Source organism: Passer montanus, unplaced genomic scaffold (assembly GCF_014805655.1).
Source record: "Passer montanus isolate IOZ18808 unplaced genomic scaffold, ASM1480565v1 scaffold69, whole genome shotgun sequence".
Classification (NCBI taxonomy): Eukaryota; Metazoa; Chordata; class Aves; order Passeriformes; family Passeridae; genus Passer; species Passer montanus.
In genome coordinates, this window is record NW_024372036.1 from 2,924,198 (window position 1) to 2,945,437 (window position 21,240).

The 21,240-nt window shown below is 43.6% G+C and overlaps 1 protein-coding gene across 1 annotated transcript; it reads right to left on the reverse strand.

The window, feature by feature from the left end:
* Positions 1 to 508: 508 nt before the first annotated feature.
* Positions 509 to 20,523, reverse strand: WDR4 (WD repeat domain 4). The gene is made up of 11 exons (XM_039729326.1): positions 20,507 to 20,523; positions 19,517 to 19,579; positions 17,962 to 18,108; positions 15,550 to 15,706; positions 14,893 to 15,005; positions 12,895 to 12,955; positions 11,773 to 11,871; positions 6,572 to 6,636; positions 5,562 to 5,745; positions 4,610 to 4,679; positions 509 to 1,652 (listed from the first exon to the last, which is right to left on the reverse strand). Exons 1-11 carry the CDS (start codon positions 20,521 to 20,523, stop codon positions 1,474 to 1,476), a joined length of 1,155 nt encoding a protein of 384 aa, XP_039585260.1. The 3' UTR covers positions 509 to 1,473.
* Between the last annotated feature and the right edge of the window lie 717 nt (positions 20,524 to 21,240).

A 21,240-nucleotide genomic window follows, 5' to 3' on the forward strand; every position in this document is an offset into this window, starting at 1 on the left:
CTGGTGGTATTTTACAGAATCTCACACCAGCAAACTCTACTCCTAAATAAAAGCTACACTCTGAGGCTGAGCTGCCTAAAGTGCTTCCCCAACTGCTTTCCCTAGAGCCTCTCCTCAATTACATGAACACAAGAACCACCAAGTTTTAAAAGCCAAGCCACCACTGCTGCCCAATATCAAAGCACTTCAGATGGCAGCTCCTCACCCTTTCCTGAGACCCAAAAAAATCCTCATCCCAGTGCTGTACCACTGCACTGGCTGTTCCAGGTACAGCTCAAAAGATTTTCACCCCACACCTTCCTTCAGAAGACTGAAATTACAGGTTTTTCATCCCAGCATGGCATTTAGGTGAACTACCAAGAAATCTGCCTCTCTGTTGCTGAGGTCTATTACTGACATTCAGAATCTTCCATGGGAGAAAGGGAGAAGCTGTCAGCAAACCAACATCTGCATTTGAATGCACAAATTCTGCATGTCCAGACACTCCAGAGAGAACCACTCAGTGCACAGGTTAATTCTGAGTACTTTTAATGGACTGTACAGATTTCCACACCTGGCTTTGTGAAGGACATTATATTCCACATGAACATGATACCATTTGGCAGATGAACACATCTTCTGCACCCCTGATGAAGCAACAAGTGGCCCCATAAGGCTCTCACTGATAACTTCTCAAGAAGATGTAGCTCTTGGATAATTAAAATGGAAAAGTTCTCGATGAAAAAAGCAGGATGCACTCCAAATTTTGCTCCCAGGCCTCTGGAATGATTTTCACAGACACCAGCAGGATCATACTGCAATGGAAGGAGCTTCCAATAACACAATGTTGACTGACACATTTTACTTTGCAGCATACAAAATTAACTTTTGCACTTCTTCCTACAAGATATTCCACAAGTAGGAAGTAATGGATTAGAAGCTCTGCAAAATCCCAACCATATGAACCAAAGGTAAAGGATAAAAACAGAGAAGGCAAAGTCTCAGCTAAAACCTCTCATACCCAGCAAGAATTTTTTCTATACTCCTTTTCCCATACTCAGGTACACTAAATTAGTTCATTAACTAACAGACTTTTTAAAAAAAGTTTTTAAAAAAACCCCAAAACAACCCAAACCAAAAGTAATAAAAACAAAATTGCATCCACTTTAATCAGCATGTTTTCACCTGAAAAAGAAAGCCTGAACACAGTAGGCAAAAAGAACATCCTGTTTCAAGGAAAAGACCATCTCCAATATTCCTAAAACATGTCTCAGAGATTCACAGGACTGAGCCACTAACACTGTATTCTGCTGGAAAGTTTAGCTATGTTGTAAATGCATTACTTGCTGCAAACAGGATATTGTCATATCAGCCTGCCTGAAAACCTGAATAAAATTTTAAACCAGTCCTTTTGCATAATTCACTTTTCATATAAAAACAGTCCACAGTTGGACCACTTCCTTTCCTAAGGCAAAGGTCACAAGCTCACAGCAGTCATAGTGATGGCTCTTCAGTCTTCATCTTTTTTTTGGCCTGTCCACTGGAACCATGCTGCAGACCCTGCTTTTTCTTCTTCTGCTGTAACCTTTCCTCCTTCCTCTGCAGGTACTCATCCACGTTGTCAAAGGAGGCCTTGTACAGGTGGCTGTAGCAGCTCCCTGCACCAACAAAACCTGGAGTTGGGCAAAGCAAGAACACAGGTGTTAATTCCCTCAGCAGTCTCATCGATGACTTCCTGGACTGTAATTTTAGATAGTGGCATTCCAATTCATTTACTGTGGTCCTATCCACTGTACCAGCCTTCCAACGCCTCAAGGGGCTTCAGGAGAGCTGGAGAAGGATTTTCACAAAGGCATGTAGAGACAGGACAAGGAGGAATGGCCTTAAACTGAAGTTGGGCAGATTTAGATTAAATATTGGGAAGAAATTCTTGACTGTGAGGGTGGGCAGGCCCTGCCACAGGGTGCCCAGAGCAGCTGTGGTTGTCACTGGATCCATGGAAGCATCCAAGGCCAGGCTGGACAGAGCTTGGAGCAACCTGGGAAAGTGGAAGGTATCCCTGCCCATGGCAGGGGAATGGAATGAGATCATCTTTAATGTCCCTTCCAACCCAAACCACTCTGTGATTTAATATCAACATTTACACTGTGTAAGCCTGATTTGTGTTGGCAAGCACCTGTTCAGCATTCACCAGCCAGGCACAGCCTCCACTTTTAGGCTAAAAAATTCATACAGAGTCAAGCAGCTCACAGTGAAGCAAAGAGAGGCCACAGCTCTCCTCACACACTTGCAAACTTCAGGGCTTCTGTTTTTCAACTACTGAAGTTGTTCCCTGAGACCCAAGCACTACAAAGGGAGTTGCCACCTAACTGTGCTTAGCTGGATTTTCTCCTGGAGTATTAACTTCAAAGAAGGACAAAGGAGCAGACTTCAAATAGTCATGTTCTATAGCACACAGATTCCCAAGCATTTGTTCCAATGTTACACCTTCTGTGAATTCAGGGTATTATTCCTCACAGCATCCCCAAGACTGTAGGTTTAGATGAGTTTAGCAGGGAAGTAACTGCTATCCAAAAATCCCTCATCAGATTGTTTCTGTAGAGAACACAGAATGAGACCAGCTGGCTCGGTCCATATTTCTAAAAAAATGTTGGAATGGCACTTGACAAAGCCAGTTATCTCCAGTTCTCATCTTTTCCCACTTACCAAAATCTTTAAAGGACAAATAAAGAGAAATCCAGTACCTGCTAAGGTCTGGTCCTGAAGCTAAGTGTGCTGCTCCACAGAAACCCACATACAGCATCCCCTGTTTCTTGGCAGACAAACAAAGCAAGTTTCCCTTTGTGGCACTCAGCAAAGCTCAAGCTTTCACTTTTAGGGGTGTTGCACTCATACAGGCTTTACTGGCCTTTGGCCCTGGAAGAAATTGCATGCTGCCAGTTTGAACAGCCATGCTGCCCTCCACTTGATCAGTCTGCACTAAATCCTTTCCTGGGATCAGTTACATCACAATTCCAAAGTGTTTATTGTGTACAAGGGGGAATGGCTTCAAACTGAGAATGGGTTTAGAGTCAACATTAGGAAGAAATTCTCCCCTGTGAGGGTGGTGAGGCACTTTGAACAGGCTGCCCAGAGAAGCTGTGGATGCCCCATCCCTGGCAGTGTTGAAGGCCAGGCTGGATGAGGCTCTGACCAGCCTGGACTAGTGGAAGGTGTCCCTGCCCACAGCAGGGAATTGAATTGGGCTGTCTTTAAGGTTCTTTTTAACCCAAACCATCCTAGGATCCTGTGATACTTCCAGATTGACCATCCTAAATCCTACAGACACCTCAGACAGGTGAGAAAAGTTTATAAAAGGACAATATGCAGGGATTGGGACTGAATATAAACAATGTAATGATCACTTGTTTCAGAAGATGTAACTCCTTTAAAGCACTAATTATGCACTGGAATAAGTGCTCATCAAGTGAGCCTCCCCTCACTAATTAACAATAATGAACCCTGTCATGTGAGCCGTGCTCCCCTCCCAGCTGCAGATGAGCTGGTGACTGAGTTTCCACGTGCTAATTATGCCCAGAACCTCTCCCCCTGCCTGCTCTCTCTACTTCTCTGTGCTCACTTCCCCTCAGACCTCATCCTCCTAATTATCTGCCTGGCTGTAACTATCAAGTCTGCAATATCTCCATGCAAACATCTCCCTTCCAAAGGAGCATCTGACTTACAAAGACTGCACAACCTTAATTACAATTTAATAACCAACTTAATGACAGCTACATGCTAAACCATCCAGTACCAGATATTAAGGAGACTTTACACCAGACTGAACATTTCTGCAGCTCTTCCATCTTTATATATGGCCACCATGAACAGACCATAAGAGTGATGGGAACTGTACCATGTTTTTTAAGGGAGATTCCAGTCTCCCAACAAAGTGCAGGATAGAAATTTCTGTGAATTAAGTTTCAATACATAATTGAGATTTCAGCATATGCCACAGCCACTGCTAAAGTTTCAGCTGGGTGTTTTTTATAATAGAAAAAATCCTGGAAACACAGAGTGCTTCTGAATGAGGAAACCAGGCATTATTTTTCTGACAGAGTAGGGCAGGAAGCAAAACCAAAATGAGTCAGCCAGACACTAAGCAATGTCATGTCCTGTCCCATCCAGGGTCACACCTTCCAGTCACATCAGACTTCTGTCCTGCCAAGGTGGACCCAACAGCCCATGTTTACAGCAGAGCTGTTCCATTCCTGACTGTCTCCATGTACCTGTGATAAAGTCTCACACCCAGGCAGGAGACAAGACAACAACCACCAGTGTTTGCTACCACAGCAGTAAGACAGCAGCTCTGCCAGAGGCTGTCTGGATGCATCCCTGTGATAAGATGTCTATGGAAAAGTTATAAGGCTGCAATTCACCTCTAAATACCTCCATGGTTCTGTGATAACAGAGCCCTCAACACACTTCATTATCTGCACTGACTTCCACACCAGACAGAGTGATGAAACTGAGAAAAGACTTGAGTGACTTCAAGAGCCAGCTGAACTGGCCTGAACTCCAATCTTGTCCTAAATCTTATGCTTCAGCTGTAAAAACTGCATTCCCTAAACCTTTAGGCCAAATTTCTCACCTTCAAACACTGTCCAGTTGTCTTGAATGTATTTTGACATCTTCTGTAATCCCTTGTCATCAGCTACAGCCTGGGAAGAGAAGGAAGGCTGCATGTTATTTTGGGATTAATGGACAATTTTGTGTTCCACAGCATGCTGAAAATGCAACAGCTCTCAGCAGTGTGTAGTGAACCAGAGCAAGTGTAAAACCTCCATGATCTCTTCCAGGCTCCTTTTTCTAGGACTGTTGTTGAAACCTGGCCTGAGAGCTCAAGTTCTGCTAGGGAAGCTTTGCCATTTGAACAAAGAAATTGATTCCCACTTACTAATCTGTGAGGAAAAGAAATATCCCAGGGAACACATTAGGGTCAAAGAACACACTCAGAAGTTTCATTAAAACCTCTTCACAACCAGACCATAATTAACTGGGGACTTACAAGGATAACAAATGAGTTTCCAGTTTTTTAATAGGCAATAAAAGAGAACTTGATAGCACATACCCCAAATCTGATTCCCTGTTCTCACTGAAAATAGAAGTAATTCCCTTACTGCTCCCAGGATGCCTTGTCCTGCAAAGGATCCCTCAGAGGCAGGCACAAGGAAAGCGGTGTGGGAAGAATTCCTAAGCAAATCCAAAGGGATTTTGTTGGTTTGTGGGTTTTTTTTAATCATCAAGTGTAGCCCACAGAAAGCTCAGGTAATGGTTTGAAGCAGTGAGTGCTGACAAGCACTCTGATCCTGCTGTGCCAGATGGCAGCTTTAGCTGAGACCAGACACACTGGTGTTCACAACAAGCTCTTGATACCTTTGCCTCACACAGGTGAGAAGAAGAATGAGATGTGTATGGCTTTTACTCCATCTCAAGACACAGAGAAAGGTGCCTTTTTAGCTTTCATGGAACACCAAACTCCACTTCTGTTGTGGCCTCAAGACATCACTAAACACTCAGGATTTTCAGCATTAAAAAAGTACCTTCCACTGTCCATCACATGCTCTGTAGGAAAGAAGAGGAGCTTCCTTGTCTTCCTGCAAAATCCACAGGTCTCCCATTTCCTCAAATGCAATGTCCCAGCCTTTGTGTTTCAGAGAGATTTGCTGTTTGTAAAGCAGCTGCTGGGCAGTGGCATCAAGCTGAAAGATGTAGACTGTGGGAATACTTTTGAGAGGAAAAACTTAATTACCATTATTACCAAATCCACCTACAGCCATCACTTGTACAGCAAGCTACAGACACCCACTCTAATTCCAAACAGAGCCAAAGCCAAGTGGCTAGAATGAGCACTTCAAATGCTGTTTGCTTACATGATCTGAGTCAGAAGCTGTAAATACCCAAAGTGTTAAACAGCTTTTCAAGTGTTATGTGAGAGAAAAAGCAGCCAGTGCTGCCTCCTCTTTAAAAGAAAGGGTAATAAATGGAATTTCATAAGGATTACTAAGGACTTTTATGAGGAGTGTTGCACTGTGACACACTGGCCTACAGGGCTGCACTTGAAGGTAAATATACAGCTGAGCACCAGCCAAAATAAAACATCCCCCAGCTCTTGTACATCCCATCCTCGTGTTTCCTCCACTGAGGGAAAGGCATCACAAACTCTGAATCATTTGTTTGAATCATGTTTGAATCACAAAAATTAACTGAGTTGTGTTTTTCCCTCCATCCCCAAATGGAAGCCTGCTTTGTTCTGTTCCTGGGTCACATCTCACAGCAACCCTTTTGGAAATATACTCGTCATGGAGGCCTTGGCATTGTGCTAGGGTCAAACCATGACACTGAGCCAGGTAACCCTTGCACTCCCCACTGCACTCAGAGCAAGTCCAGGACACAAAGGCTCCCTGGGAGGCCACAGGCATTCCTGGACATCTGGAGATCCACAGAACCAAGAACTCCAGGTCCAGGGAAAGCCAGGACAGCCAGCAGGGAATGCTGCTCGTGCCTTTGCAGTAGCTGTGATGATTTTAGGCATTATTCCATCTATTCTTACCTGTCACACAGAATGGCAACATAACCACCTTGACAGCAGTAGGTTATTCTTGACACGGTGTATTTCTATTAGGAATAGAAAAAAAAATTTCTTGTAAGTTAAGGCCATTTATGGGCAAGAAATTCACATTCCATTTCATTATGAGCCTTTAAAATTTGGCAGATGTCTTAATTTACAGCAAGTTAAGCAACACAATTACCTTCTAACAGTAGTCAAGGTTATTTTTGTACCAGTGTTTGCTGTTTTATAAAGTTTTCCACGCTTCTCCCTTCCACACTGTCCAGAGTTCAAATGTAAAGGTTTGAGTGAACTACTCTTAGCAAACAAACCAAGAGATGAAGGAAAATACACCACCTTCAAACATTCTCTCCTGCAATGCTAATGGTAAAAACATTGACATTAAGCCTGCTCAGGCAGAATATCACTCCAGCAGCTCAGACATTACAAACACAAGCTATTAGCTGCTGTTCTGTTTGTTAAAAAACAAAGATAGTGATGCATAGCTAATATCTCTAATATCCCTGCTGTGCTGCCTCTGTTCCAACCTGAATTTGGGTGAAGCCATCCTGCTCCACTGAAAATGTGTTCTGAACAACAAGGAAGGCCTGCCTGAGGCCATTTTCCTCATTTAAAAAATCCCCAACAAAACAAACACAAAACAAAAAAAAACCCCCACATCACTTTCTTAATTTAGAAGTTACACGGTTTTATCTGGGAGAGAAGCAGCATCTTTGCTTCAAAAACCATTCTACTTGAAATATAAAACAACTGATTTGAGGCTTCTGGAGTGGGAAGAACTTGGGAGGAGTAAGGAAACTGCAAAATGATGTCCTGGGGTGCTTTTTCAAAAGTATCTATTATATAATGTGAACAGCAAAACTGCAACAGCAAAAGGCTGGTTCTCAAGGGTATTTTATAAGCAGTGACAACACCAACACTGCTGATGACTAAAACCTTCCAAGTAGAGAAGCAGTTATTTCCTTTAGGGCAGGCAAAATACATCTTTTTGACACTCTGCTGGCAGAATTCTGATGTATCCTCTAGTACTCATTTTTTTAACTTCCACCTTCTTCCCTAACATGACACTGGTGACTGGACAGAACCTCTGGTTCAGTAACTTAGGGTAAATTTGGGAGTTTCCACAGGATTTTACCCTTGCAGCTACCAGCTGATGTATAGGCATTGTCATGGTGTTTGTTTCACAGTTTTGCAATCCATGTAGGAAAGCAAAACAAGCTGTACAGCTTCCAAAAATTCAAGTCAGCAAGTTTAACACCAGAAGCTAACCATTTTGTCAACAGCACATGATGCAACCACTAACAGATAAACCAACTGTGGGAAAGAAAATTAATTCATGGTATAACAGAGCTGAAAACATTTTTTTTTCCTCCAGCACATGAGAAAAATTGTGTGCTACAATTTCACAGGGGGAAGCAAGAGCAGCATGCAGACACTTTTCACCCATCTCAACCACCTGTTTAGACAGAAGAGGAGCACTTAATAAAAAAACATCATCAAAAGGACTGGTATGGTTCAGAGCTCCTGGGAACAGATGGGATTGATCTCCTGCTACTCTGCAGAAATATGAAGTTGTTATTCCATATTCAGCACTGGGACCCAGGACCCCTGTTTCACACAGACACAAAAGATGGTTCCAAGTACCAGGTAGGAGGAGTGGGCTGAACCAGAAAGGTTCTCTGGAGCTAATGTGGCTAAATGCTGCTTCTGCAGGATGGAGCCACTCACACCACAGCTTTGGAGTAGAACTGGCAGCTCCTATTTACTGTAAGCCATGAGTGGGTTCTTCAGACACTTAAGGGAACAAGCCAAAATAGATATATATGTATATAAAAGCTGAAACCTGTGCTATTTATTTCTAATAACAAAGCTCTGCCTCCCTGCCTGTTGCCTGACAAACATGCAGGGAAGTGCCCACCTACACAGCCAAGAGCTTTGTTAGAGAGACAAAGGGCCCTGTGAACTTCAATTAGGCAGCAGCTCTCTCCCAACCCCACTGGAGGAAGGAGGAGGAGGCTGTTGTGATTTAAACCAGGTTTTATTCACAGCTGGAAAGAGACAAGAAATTGCATCTTCTTTCCAAGTTCTTTCCATGTGTGGGTAAGTTAAAAAAATCAGCAAAATGAATGCAAGACCCACAGCAGTATCATGGTCAAGGACAGGGCTATGAAATCAGTTAAGGAAGGGCTACAAGAACATTCTGTGACAAACAGATGTTCACTTAATACTCTCTGAACTCAAGTCAGTATTTATATGACACTGTTATCAGCCTGCCAACACCTTAAAATTAACTTTTGATGTCATCTGTTAGAAGAGGTGACCCTATAAAAAATCAGTGCACTGGTGCATTGGGGTAGAATTGTGCAATTCATGTTCTGGACTTTAAACAAGCTTCTGCTGTCAAGAGGATCAGATGAGGTGAAAGCTCTGAAGCAGGAAAATATTTATATAGCACTATGGAATTAAGAGAATTACTCCCATTCTAGTGGGAAAATGAACTGAGGATCTGTAAGCCATCAGCTGAAACCAATGCTACACTGCTCAAAACACTCCTACATTCCCCAAACAGACACATATTCATCATGTGCCAAGCAAAATAAGCCCACATTTTTGTGCTCACATGACCCACCATTACTGATGATTCCATCCTCATTGAGCTTCAAGCTGTGTTTAAAGCTCCAGTGCCTTCACACTGGCTATCAATGGTAAAAATTAAATGTAACAATAAAAATAATTAAAAAAAAAAAACAACAGAAAAAGCACTTATATCCCTATCTGATCCCTGGCTGCAGTCCTTTGCAGATGTGTGCTTGTTACAAGCTGCAAAGAGCTGGCTCAAGACATTGTGTCCTTAAATTCAGACCATGAATGTCACTCCAGGCTGTGGAGATGATCTGTGACATACCTGGATGCACAGCATGACTAAACACTGTCACCAGATGTCACCTCTGGCATTTCTGGCACTTTGATGCCAGCAGAACACCTGTGAGAGTGAGCAGTGCCCAGGATTTCACAGAGACAAGTCACAGGCCACCATGTGGCTCCCAACAGCACCACCACACGTGGCACTGGATGGAAAAACTGCAAAGCACTGCAGGAATAATATTTATTACTTAATTACTGTGTTCTATTTATTAACCCACAGTTTATGGGCTTTCCCTTTCTGTCTTGGCTTACTCACACTGGGTTAAGAAGGTAAATGGAGACTCCTCAAGCAAAGGGCACCTCCAATTTCTCCTGAGGCTGTATCAGCATGAAAAATATCTCATGGAAGGGATTTTATTAGGAGACAAGGCAAGCATTACTAAATTACATTTAAAAACATTCTAAGAGAGTTGGAGGGGGTTTCTTAGATCAGTTTCTACCTGCAGCAACAAGTTTTTTGACATTTCTTTATCCAATGCTACATTCAAGGTTTATTATATAGTTCAGTATTATTTTTTATTAACTTGTTTGGAATCAGTGGAATTAGGGTTCAGTGTCAGATCAAGCACTGCTAATTTACTCACAAGCCATCTTAATAATGCTAAGCCAGTCTAAAGAAACTGCATTTTTAATATCAATCACAGAATTCCCCACTTCAGTTAGTTGCTTACTTGTCCTCAGTGATCCTACAAATCTAGAAAGGAAACTGTTTTAAAATAAACCAAATATTTCCTCTAATACAAATGCTCAAATCCTGCTGCACCCAGAGTATCAGTGGATACCAGCTAGATGGGATTGTCACCCTATCTTGTACATTTTTCACTTGTCAAACCCCAAGAACAGCTTTTTCAAAGATTTCAAGCACTGCCATTGAGCTGAAATGAGGCAGAGACCTTGTGAATGTGTGTGAAAGGTGTGTGGCTCAGGTGTGTTCTCAAGAAGACTCCCAAGTCCAAGGAGCAGGTTCAATTGTCCATATGGATATCACCTGAATTCCTGCTAACAGGAACCCAAGGGCCCAACCCTTGGCCAAACCCAAGATTTCCAGTATGTAAATGGGACAGCTGTGATGGAAGTGGCTCCCCAGCTGCTGGGAGGTGAAGCACAACACACTGCCACCACCAAAACCACAACACAGAGTGGGGAAGGCAGAATTTTTAATTCAGTTTCTGTCTGGATATGGATTCCACAGTGGATTTGCCTCAAGAGCCCTGCATGGCTTCCCAGTCACCTGACAACTGGGAGGCAGCTGTGGTCTGCGGGGAAAGAAGTGTTTTTAGAGATTCACATGAAAAATCACACACAGCAGGATGGGTGGTGAGCTGAACTCAAATAACCCAGCAGATGAGTAGGTGGTTTAATTCCATGCATGCAGCAGAGACAAGGAAAATGCTATTTCACTGCTAATTGGTCTTATGGCACATTAAGTGACAAGAAAAAAAAAACAAAACTACATTTGAAGCACTACCAGAACAACTGCTCACATCAGGTGAACATCTCAAATCACAGCAGCACCCCAAACTTCTATGAGACTGCTGGTGTACAGGCTGGAAGCTCAGGAGAGCTCCTGGGGGATGACAAGAAAAAAAAACCAAAACTACATTTGAAGTACTACCAGAACCAACTGCTCACATCAGGTGAACATCTCAAATCACAGCAGCACCCCAAACTTCTATGAGACTGCTGGTGTACAGGCTGGAAGCTCAGGAGAGCTCCTGGGGGGCTCAGTTTTTGTGTAGGACTCACACTTTTAAATTCTGGACATTGTCCAGCTGCAAGAGAACCTAAAATAACAAGCCCAGCGTTTTGACTCCACATGGCACTACTGCAGGTCACTGGTTAAAAATATTACAAAGCTTCTTTTTGCTCAGGAAAATTGCAACTTTAACACGTGAAATTCTAAGCATTTAAAAAAATGTGTGAATGTTTAGATCTTCCCAGTGTCACAGGATGTTTTCTGCCTAGGAGACTACAACACCTATGGCTGTGGAAAAAAAAAATCAAGTGAAGGCTTTGTCCACTGTGCAGAACTTAAATTTGGGAAGAATGAGAAGCAGCTTCTTTTGATCACTGCTTGGCAGTTTAGAAATTCACACAAAACACAGGAATGGATTTCAGGGAGCATCATCCCAAAATCCCAGACTACTGTAACAGTTTTTTAAGCTCTAAACCCAGTGACAGAAGAGAAAATGCAACCAACACGTTTGGCAGTGCCAAGGATCAGGAGCATGGAAAAGCACTGGCACTCATGGACATACCTGGTCTGGTTTGGTTGCCTGAGGCCCACAGATGGTACTCAGCTGACAGCAGTGCACTTCTTCTCCACTTTTATACTCCCAAAGTCTCAGAGTGGAGTCCTGCACAGATGGAAGTGGACACAAGTCTGTTACTAGCATCACTCAGGCAAAGAGAGGCCACTCCTGTTTCCCTGAAGAGTTCCCCACAGAAGCTGCTAAATAGTCACTTAGTTAAGACCTCAAATTGCAGATAAAGCATTTTAATTAACAAAATTTCCCCCTGCATTCTAAATTATTCAATCATGCTAATTTTAATTCTCCTTTTGAAGTGGAAATTGGGTAGCTGGAGGAGGGCATTTCAAGCCTGTCTCAAACAGCACAGTCATGCATGTGCTCAGCATTTTAATGACAATTCTTCCAGGCTGCCCTTCTCTGCCCCATGCTCTTGTTATCAACCAAATTCTCATTTGATTTAGCAACCTCCTGAGGAGAGACTAAACACCTCTCTGGAACAACAAAGGCAAGGGCATTTGCTAAGAGTGAAATACAGCCATGTACAGCACTAGCAGTGGAACTGCTTCAATAATTAAGAGGGACAAGAGCCTTAGGGAAGCAAGAACAGCAGCTGAAACCAAATGCCAGGAGTTACTGTGATCTTCACATCTTCACAGGAAACATTATTTGTTTTCTGTGCAGTTTTGGCAGTCTGGGGAACAAAGAATATTGTTTCCCTTCTTTTAGGCCAACTCCACCTCTGTACAGATGTGGCATGGCAGCAGGATGCCATCAGTTCAGGAAAAGGGCTGGGGATGAAGGGAAGGAACATTAATTTCTACAGTTTTCACCCAAGAACACAATGTCTGTGCTCCAGAGCAAGAGTTAATGGTAGTTCCACCATCCCAAAGCTGCCTTTTACCATAAGCACAGTAAAAGGTTCTTATGTGATCCAGCAACAGAATGGCTGAACACTGAAGAGAACCAAGGAAAGGGGGGCAGGAGGAGGAGAGAGGCCATGCTGCAAACCATGAGAGATTATTCCAATCATCCCAATGAATATGGCCAAAACACAAGTATAAATAAAAATTGAAAAACTCAAACATATAAAAAAAACCAACACTTTTGGGAAGAAATTGCAATACATACCCCAGAAGCTGACAACAGCAGGTCAGGACAGTTGGGTATTACAAGTATTTTGCTTACAAACCTAAAGGAAAAGCAGTCAAAAGTTGAACTCTCTTGCTTGACACCCTGTTTTTTTAACACACACAGTAAGAGAAAACAGCAGTTTTAAAGAGAACCTTACAATAAACAAACAGATTTTCCACATCAAGATAATTAGGAGGAAGAAGAAAATGTCACCAGTAAACATGCACTACACAAACTACTGACTTTTTATTTAATAAAGAACTGCATTTCCCCATTTGTATTCAGGGAATTCTACTGACTTCCTCCCAGCTGAGAACATTGTAATTTAGATCAAAAAATGCCAATGGAGACAGATTTACTCAGGTAGCACATCTCCCTTTCTCAGTTCATGATGCACATTAAAAACATGAATCAACAGATCATTTGAAACACAGCAGTGATGGCTCAGCCTCCAGAGTGCCACATCTCTCCAGACACAGATGGGAGATGATTTAAAAGCAATCTTTAGAGAATTTTAATGTGGCAGTTTACCAGTGCCTACACTCAGCCAGAAGTTCTGTTTTCCAGAAGTTGGTGATCCTGTTTTGTTTTTGGTGAGCAGTGATGACCTGAGCTTCTGGGGATCATTATTATCTCAGAGCTCACCAACCTCAAATACAGTGAGCTGAGCACAACATGACCTGAATGGGACAGCCTTGCCTTTGAAAACAGGCATAGCTTTAAAGCCATGGAGTGAAAAAAATAAGAGAGATTTGGTCACTGTAATACAAACTTCCAGCACAAAGCAGGCACAACACATTTCCAGCAAGAATCACCATGAGCCTCGCTGAAAGAAGAAAATCCAGGAGTGTGAAATGAGACATTATTGTATTTATGTAACCCTTATTAATTTCTAATTTAAATACTGAATTTTGGAATACATTTAAATTAATTTACACTGCTTTTCACTCTGCAACCACTAATGAACACCTTGGACACTTCCAGGGGTGAGGCATCCGCAACCTCCCTGGGCAAACTGTGCCAGTGCCTCACCACCCTCAGAGTAAAGAATTTTTTTCCTAATATCAAATTTAAACCTACTCTCTGTCAGTTCAAAGCCATTCCCCCTTGTCCTGGCACTCCAAGCTCTTACAGACTCTCTCCACCCTGGTGACACAGTCAGGTTTTCTTCTATTACCACAGAACCTAACAAGTCTGAGTTCTGTATTGAGATGGTATTAATTTAATTAGCATATGTTCAACCTTGAAAGACAGTTCCTAAGACTAAGATAGGCTAAGATAGGCTTCATCCTGAGCTAAGCATTTGTGGAGCCTCTTGTGACCAGCACGTGGAGGGAGATGATTCTGCTCCTCTGCTCTGCTGAGGCCCCAGAGGAGGTTGTGTCCAGCTCTGGAGTCCTGGCTACAAGGAGGACATGGAACTGTTGGAGCAGGTCCAGAGGAGGCCACAAAAACAAGCAGAGGGCAGGAGCACCTCTGCTGTGAGGAAAGGCTGAGAGAACTGGGGGTTGTTCAGCCTGGAGAGGAGAAGGCTCTGGGCAGACCTTAATGCATCCTTCCAGTTCCTAAAGGGGCTTTATAAAAGAGATGGGGACAGACATTTTTAGAAAGACCTGTTGCAGTAGGAGGAGGGATAACAGGTTTAAACTCACTGTAGACTCAGCCTAGGTATAAGGAAGAAAGTTTTTACAATGAGGCTGGTGAAACACACATTGTCCAGAGAGGTGGTAGAGCCCAATCCCTGGAAACACTCAAGGCCAGCTGGGACAGGGCTCTGAGCAACCTGATCTTGCTGAATATGTCCCTGCTCATGGCAGGGGGCTGGACTGGGTGGCTTTTAAAGGTCTCTTTCCACCCAGGCCATTCCATGATTCTACACAGACCAAGCTGCTGTTTAATGTGATTTGAGGAGAAGATTTCACCCACTGGGAGTAGATGAAGGTGGCTGTGCAGGGAATGGCTGCACACAGGGGCTCTGGCACACAAGGCACTCACTCTCTGTGTCCCATGCAGTAGGACACAATACTGTAGGGAGCCTTGGTCAAGCTCACTCTGATCTTCTCATCTCTGTCTGCAGTGAGGATATACTGGTCATCAGCACTCAGGGCCTGTTGGCAAAGGGAGAGCTTTAGTGCCCAGCAGTTCAAGGCCTGAAATTCTTCTTAGTTAAGAAAAAAAATTATCAACTCTCACCAAAAGGCAGATACAAACATGAAGCCACTTTTTTCCACCAACAATGGAAGCGTAAATCTTTGTGACAGTAACGTTCTCACTCACTAAGACAAGTAACACTGACTTCCAGGTCCAGTGAAAGCCACTGAGCCCCAACAGCTGTAAGTACAGCTGGAAGACTCCATCTTAAAAAGAAACTTATCACATCAAAGAGCTCAGCTGACATGGCAGAGTGGATGAACTCCCATAGATAGTCTGTCACCAAGACTTCTGTGACTGTAGCATGAAGATTTTTTTCAACACTCATAAGCTTTTTTCCTTACCAAACTCTGCCAACCCAAACTCAGTAAAAAAATCTGGACTACATTTCATTTACATAATTTAAAAAAAATAAAAAGCAAACCACAAATCTGGGACAAGAGCAACAATCAGAGCCCCAAGCACAAGCAGGAATGCAGGTTTGTAAATACACACACTTACCACATCCAATAGCAGGGAGACATGACCCAGCTCAAGCTTTCCATCTGCTTTAGGTTCTGTTATTGAGTAAGAATAGACATCACCAGACTTATCTGCAACAAAAATCTTATCCTCTGCAGCTGTGATAGCCAGGGATGTGCATCTCCTGTTCACAAACCTGAAAGACAAATGGCACAGCTTGAACAGCTCTGGATGGCAGCTTCAGCAAGTCTGAAGTTAAACAGACCAAGAGGCTGGGCAAGAAGTTCTCAGATGCAACATTACTGAAATGGCAGCCATGAGAGTAACACCAAGGGGCTGAAATGGCACTTTTGAGTCTAGTAAAAGAGTGACTTATGTCATAGCAAACACCTGGGGTGGGGAGAGGAACAGGAGACCATTAAAAGCTGCATGACTGCATTTGGCTGTGCTATTTTCTCAACTGAGCACCTCACCCAGGCAGCATGCCAGGATTCTAATGAAGGCTGCTAGACTTCCTTGCACTCTACATCATAAAAACATGAGTTAAACACACAGAAAAGACAAGGCAGGATTTGTTCTATTAGGAGTCCTTTGCAGCAACACTTTTAAAAAGTGTGTAGGAACTACTCCAGCTACCACTCTGTACTGCAAAGGGAGCCCTTGATGGAGAGCCTTGGAACTCTTTTCTCCTCATATCCCAAGTCACAGAGCCACAGGCTCCACGTTCCTTGTCCAGACAAAGCTCTGAACTTGAACTCCTGAGTTTCCCTCATCATCTGCCACCATCTCATAGTTCCAGCTGCCAGTGTAGCAGGTAAAAGCTTTCTTACATTTACCCAGATAAAATAAGGACCACAGATGCCAGAAAACACATCCTGTGTGTTAGCACAGGACTGTGGGCACCAAGGATCATAGAAATGGATATTTATATTCTCCTACTCTGAAATTCAGTGGCCGTGTGGAGGCAAGAGGAAAATACACTATGCTTCAGGTAAGAAGAGAGAAATTCCCAGATTTTTTAGTGGCTGTTTAAAGGAACACCACAACAACAGGATCACAGGCAACACAGTTCCAAAAAAGGTTACTTTGCCAACCAGAAAGTCTTGCTCCAAGTTCACTCTACCACCTCTGATCTCGAGCACAAAGATTCAAAAGTTCCCCTCTGTCTGACACAAGCTGACTACAAAGGCCAGCAGTGGCCTCCAGGTGTGAGACTTTTACACAGCTTGCCACAAAACACCAACACAAGTCACAGCTCAAACTATGGCATTGTTATTCATGCAGAAAGCCTTCTGTCTGTATTCCCAGTTTCCCAATATGAGGTAAAATTCCAGCTGTGGTCCTAAACTTTCAGCAGAAACTAAACCACCAAACCATTATCCAGTGGCATGTTACAGGCAAGGCAGGGCAGCAGGGAAGGCAGGAGAGAGAATGAACAGAGTTGGGCATTTCTGGTTTTATCACAGAACATCTTGACTTGGAAGGGACACATGAGGATCACTGAGTCCAACTCCTGGCCCTGCAAAGGACACCCCAACAATGCCCCACATGCCTGAGTGTTGTCCAAACCCTTCTTGAACTGTGTGAGCTTTAGTGCTGTGACCACTTCCCTGGGGAGCTGTTCCAGTGCTCAGCCACTCTGGGTGAAAAACCTTTTCCTAATATCCAACCTAAATGTCCCCTGGCACAGCTTCATGCCATGACCATTTCCTCGCTACAACCCTGTCTAACCCCAAGGGCCCATCCTGTATCCTACACACAGAGCCAAGCTACAGAGACTTGAGCTTATTTGCAACCAGGGTCTCACACTTGTCAGAGACCAACAGAAGCAGAGATGTCACATGCTCAGGTACTTTCTCAGGAAGCCCTTCACAATCCTGGTTTTTCTACAGAGAATTGTCACAAGCAGCAGCAGAAAACTTGGAACTGGAGGACCTCTGGTGGACAGCTACAGGCTGTTTCCTCAGGAGGAATGTAGTGAAGAAAAGCAGCTGCAGCATCTCTAAAGATGTGCTTTTTGAAAAGATGACAGCTTTTTCAAAGGCTCACAAACTCCCCAAAACTCCTCAAAATCAGAGGGAACAGAGAATGCACTCACTGAACTGCTGGGCATCAGTCTTACAGGTCCAACCCCAGTGTACCAAGAGTGGGTGGAATTTTAATTCTTAAAGATAAAAAAAAAATTGTTTGGAGTAAGGAAAGAAATGATCCTTCCTTAGACAGTGGAATTAAACATCTGCACTCCCATTCTCAGTGAGGGGAAGACCACACATCAATTCTTGACAAATACTCTGAATTCCCAAAAATATTTAATTTGTTTGAGCGAGGGAATTAAAAAAAAAAAAAAAGAAGCTAAGTAATAACAAATACCAGCATCCCAAACACTCCCATTTTGGAACTCTAAATCCATCAGTCATAACTCCACAGCAGCATGCACCTCCAGGTCCTTACCTGACACTGACACACTCCCAGGAAGGCGTCGTGCGGAACAGAATCAGGCGTTTGCTGTCATCTGTCAAGGCAAAATAACCTCCTGATGGGGAGAAGGCAACAGCCAGGATGTCATCACTTCCTCTATCTGTCCCTTTTCCATCCTGCCTAATGGAGAGAAGGGCACCAACAGTTCACAGCCTGACAGATACTGAATTCCCTCAGGAGGTTGTTCCCAAACCACCAGGAGCGTGAGGAACAAAGTAAAACTTTAAATGCTTTTATTTCTCCTTAAAATGTTGAGCCAGCATGGACATTCATGCAAAGAAATGAGCCAAGACAAAGGAAACTGGCAGGTCAAAGCCTGTTTAGAAAACAGAAGTTTGTGCTGGCACATCTTGATATAAATTATGAGGAAAACAGTCAAATGTTGCTTGTTTGGCTACAAGTAAAGCAATGTCCAGCAGCTGAATCTAAGCTATGAAAAATACTCTTTTTTTTGTGTGTGTTTTGAACTCTTACAGAACAGATCTGGAGGACAGCTTATGTAAGTGCTTTGTAAGTTTTTTTGGTCCTAGATGTCTAACAAAAAATCCAGGACTCTTCCACAAATGTCTTGACTGACAAGAGACAGAACTATTGATTTTGATTTTGCCACTGCTGGTTTTTTTAGAAAAAAAAAAGAGAAAGGTTCACGGCGGAATGAAACTCTGGATGAAACAGAAACAAAAACCAGATCCATATATACCCATCAGGGTTAGCAAAACCAACCCTTCACCTGCTCAGGGAGTTATCCTGTGGCTGCCTTCTAGTGCCTTCACAGCCACACAAGCTCAGAGATGCACCCTCCAGAAAAGAGCAGATTTCCTCACCCTTTCTCTCCTAAGGGCTGCTTCTCTGCACTGCTGCAATCGTACACGAAGAGACTCTCATCACTGCAAGGGAAAAACAAACCTAAAATTACTGGCACTGCAACAACCAGGAGCTTAACTATGGAGAGTGGCAACTCTTTTGGAAGATTCTCTTAATTACTGTGCACAACTGCTCCCCATCTTGAGAACCACCTCTGCCCAAGTGGGCTCCCAGAGTGCTACAGATGTGGCAGAAGCTTAAAATATTGCACTGTGTGCACGTGTCAAAAAGGAAATCCTGACCTGCTGGGGAGGTAACCCTGCATTTTGCATAAATTTTATTTCTGTCAGACTCAGCACATCTGTCAGTCACAGTCTCACAGGATGGGTCAGGCTGGAAGGGACCACCATGGGTCACCTGGTCCCACCTCCTGCTCCAGCAGGGTCATCCCAGAGCACACAGCACAGGATTGTGGCCAGATGGTTCTGGAATATCTCTCGAGAGGGAGACTCCACAGCCTCTCTGGACAATCTGATAAAAAGGTTCACAGCGGAATGAAACTCTGGATGAAACAGAAACAAAAACCAGATCCATATATACCCATCAGGGTTAGCAAAACCAACCCTTCACCTGCTCAGGGAGTTATCCTGTGGCTGCCTTCTAGTGCCTTCACAGCCACACAAGCTCAGAGATGCACCCTCCAGAAAAGAGCAGATTTCCTCACCCTTTCTCTCCTAAGGGCTGCTTCTCTGCACTGCTGCAATCGTACACGAAGAGACTCTCATCACTGCAAGGGAAAAACAAACCTAAAATTACTGGCACTGCAACAACCAGGAGCTTAACTATGGAGAGTGGCAACTCTAAGATTCTCTTATTTTAATTACTGTGCACAACTGCTCCCCATCTTGAGAACCACCTCTGCCCAAGTGGGCTCCCAGAGTGCTACAGATGTGGCAGAAGCTTAAAATATTGCACTGTGTGCACGTGTCAAAAAGGAAATCCTGATCTGCTGGGGAGGTAACCCTGCATTTTGCATAAATTTTATTTCTGTCAGACTCAGCACATCTGTCAGTCACAGTCTCACAGGATGGGTCAGGCTGGAAGGGACCACCATGGGTCACCTGGTCCCACCTCCTGCTCCAGCAGGGTCATCCCAGAGCACACAGCACAGGATTGTGGCCAGATGGTTCTGGAATATCTCTCGAGAGGGAGACTCCACAGCCTCTCTGGACAATCTGATCCAGTGCTCGGTCACTGCACAATAAAGAAGTTTTTCCTCACGCTCAGGTGGAACTTCCTGGGCATCAGTTTCTGCCCCTTGCCTCTTGTCCCATTGCTGGGCACCGTGGAGCAGAGCCTGGCCCATCCCTGACACCTCCCTTCAGACACCACACAGAACCTCAGAATCACCTGGGTAGGAAAGGACCTCTGCAGAGCACCCAGGGACCTCTGGAGAGCACCCAGTCCAACCCCCTGGCCAGGCAAGGTCACCTGGAACAGTGACACAGTGTCCAGATGGCTCTGGAATGTCACCAGAGATGGAGACTCCACACCCTCCCTGGCCAGCTGTTCCAGAGCTCTGCCACCTCCATGGAAAGAAATTCCTTCTGCTGAGGTGGAACTTCTTGTGTTTTATTTTATGGCCACTGCTCCTCATCCTGTCACTGGGCAACAGGAGCTGGAAAGGGTCTGGCACCATCCTCTTGGCACCTACCTTGAAGATACTGACATGCACCTTCCTTATGGACATAAAATAGACCTTTTATTACTTATGCATATATGTCTGTGTGTATAAATGTAAAATAATACTGTATACATTCTAGGCATTTATAGTTCTATGTATAATGTATGTTTTATGTATAACAATATAGTTTATGCACAATAATGTGGTTTTATGAATAACAATATATGCTAATATATTTTATGTATAACAAGATATGCTATTTATGTATAATAATAGATGCTTTCTGTAAGTTATGTAGACATATACACTGTTATATATAACATGTATGTATATATATGTATGCACTTACATATATACACACACATATATACATATAAATATATGTATTTGTATATATATGAATATATATGTGTATATACATATATATACATACATATATATGTGTGTATTGTGTATATATATATACAGGGTGTGTGTATGTGTGTACATATATATATATATGCGGTGTGTGTATATCTATATATTCTCTATGCTATAGTTTAACTGGGGGAGCAAACCGTTTATACTTTAACTGGGGGAGAAAACCGCCGAGGCCGGAAGGTTCAAAAGCGATGTTCCCGCACCACAGAACGCTGACGAGGAGCTCGGAAAGGCACGAACCTCTGCACCGCCCCGCCGCCTCCCCTCAGCCCACACGGGCCCCGCCAGCCCCCTCAGGGGGCACCGGGCCGCCTCCGCCGCTCGGGCCCGCGCGGCCCCCCCGC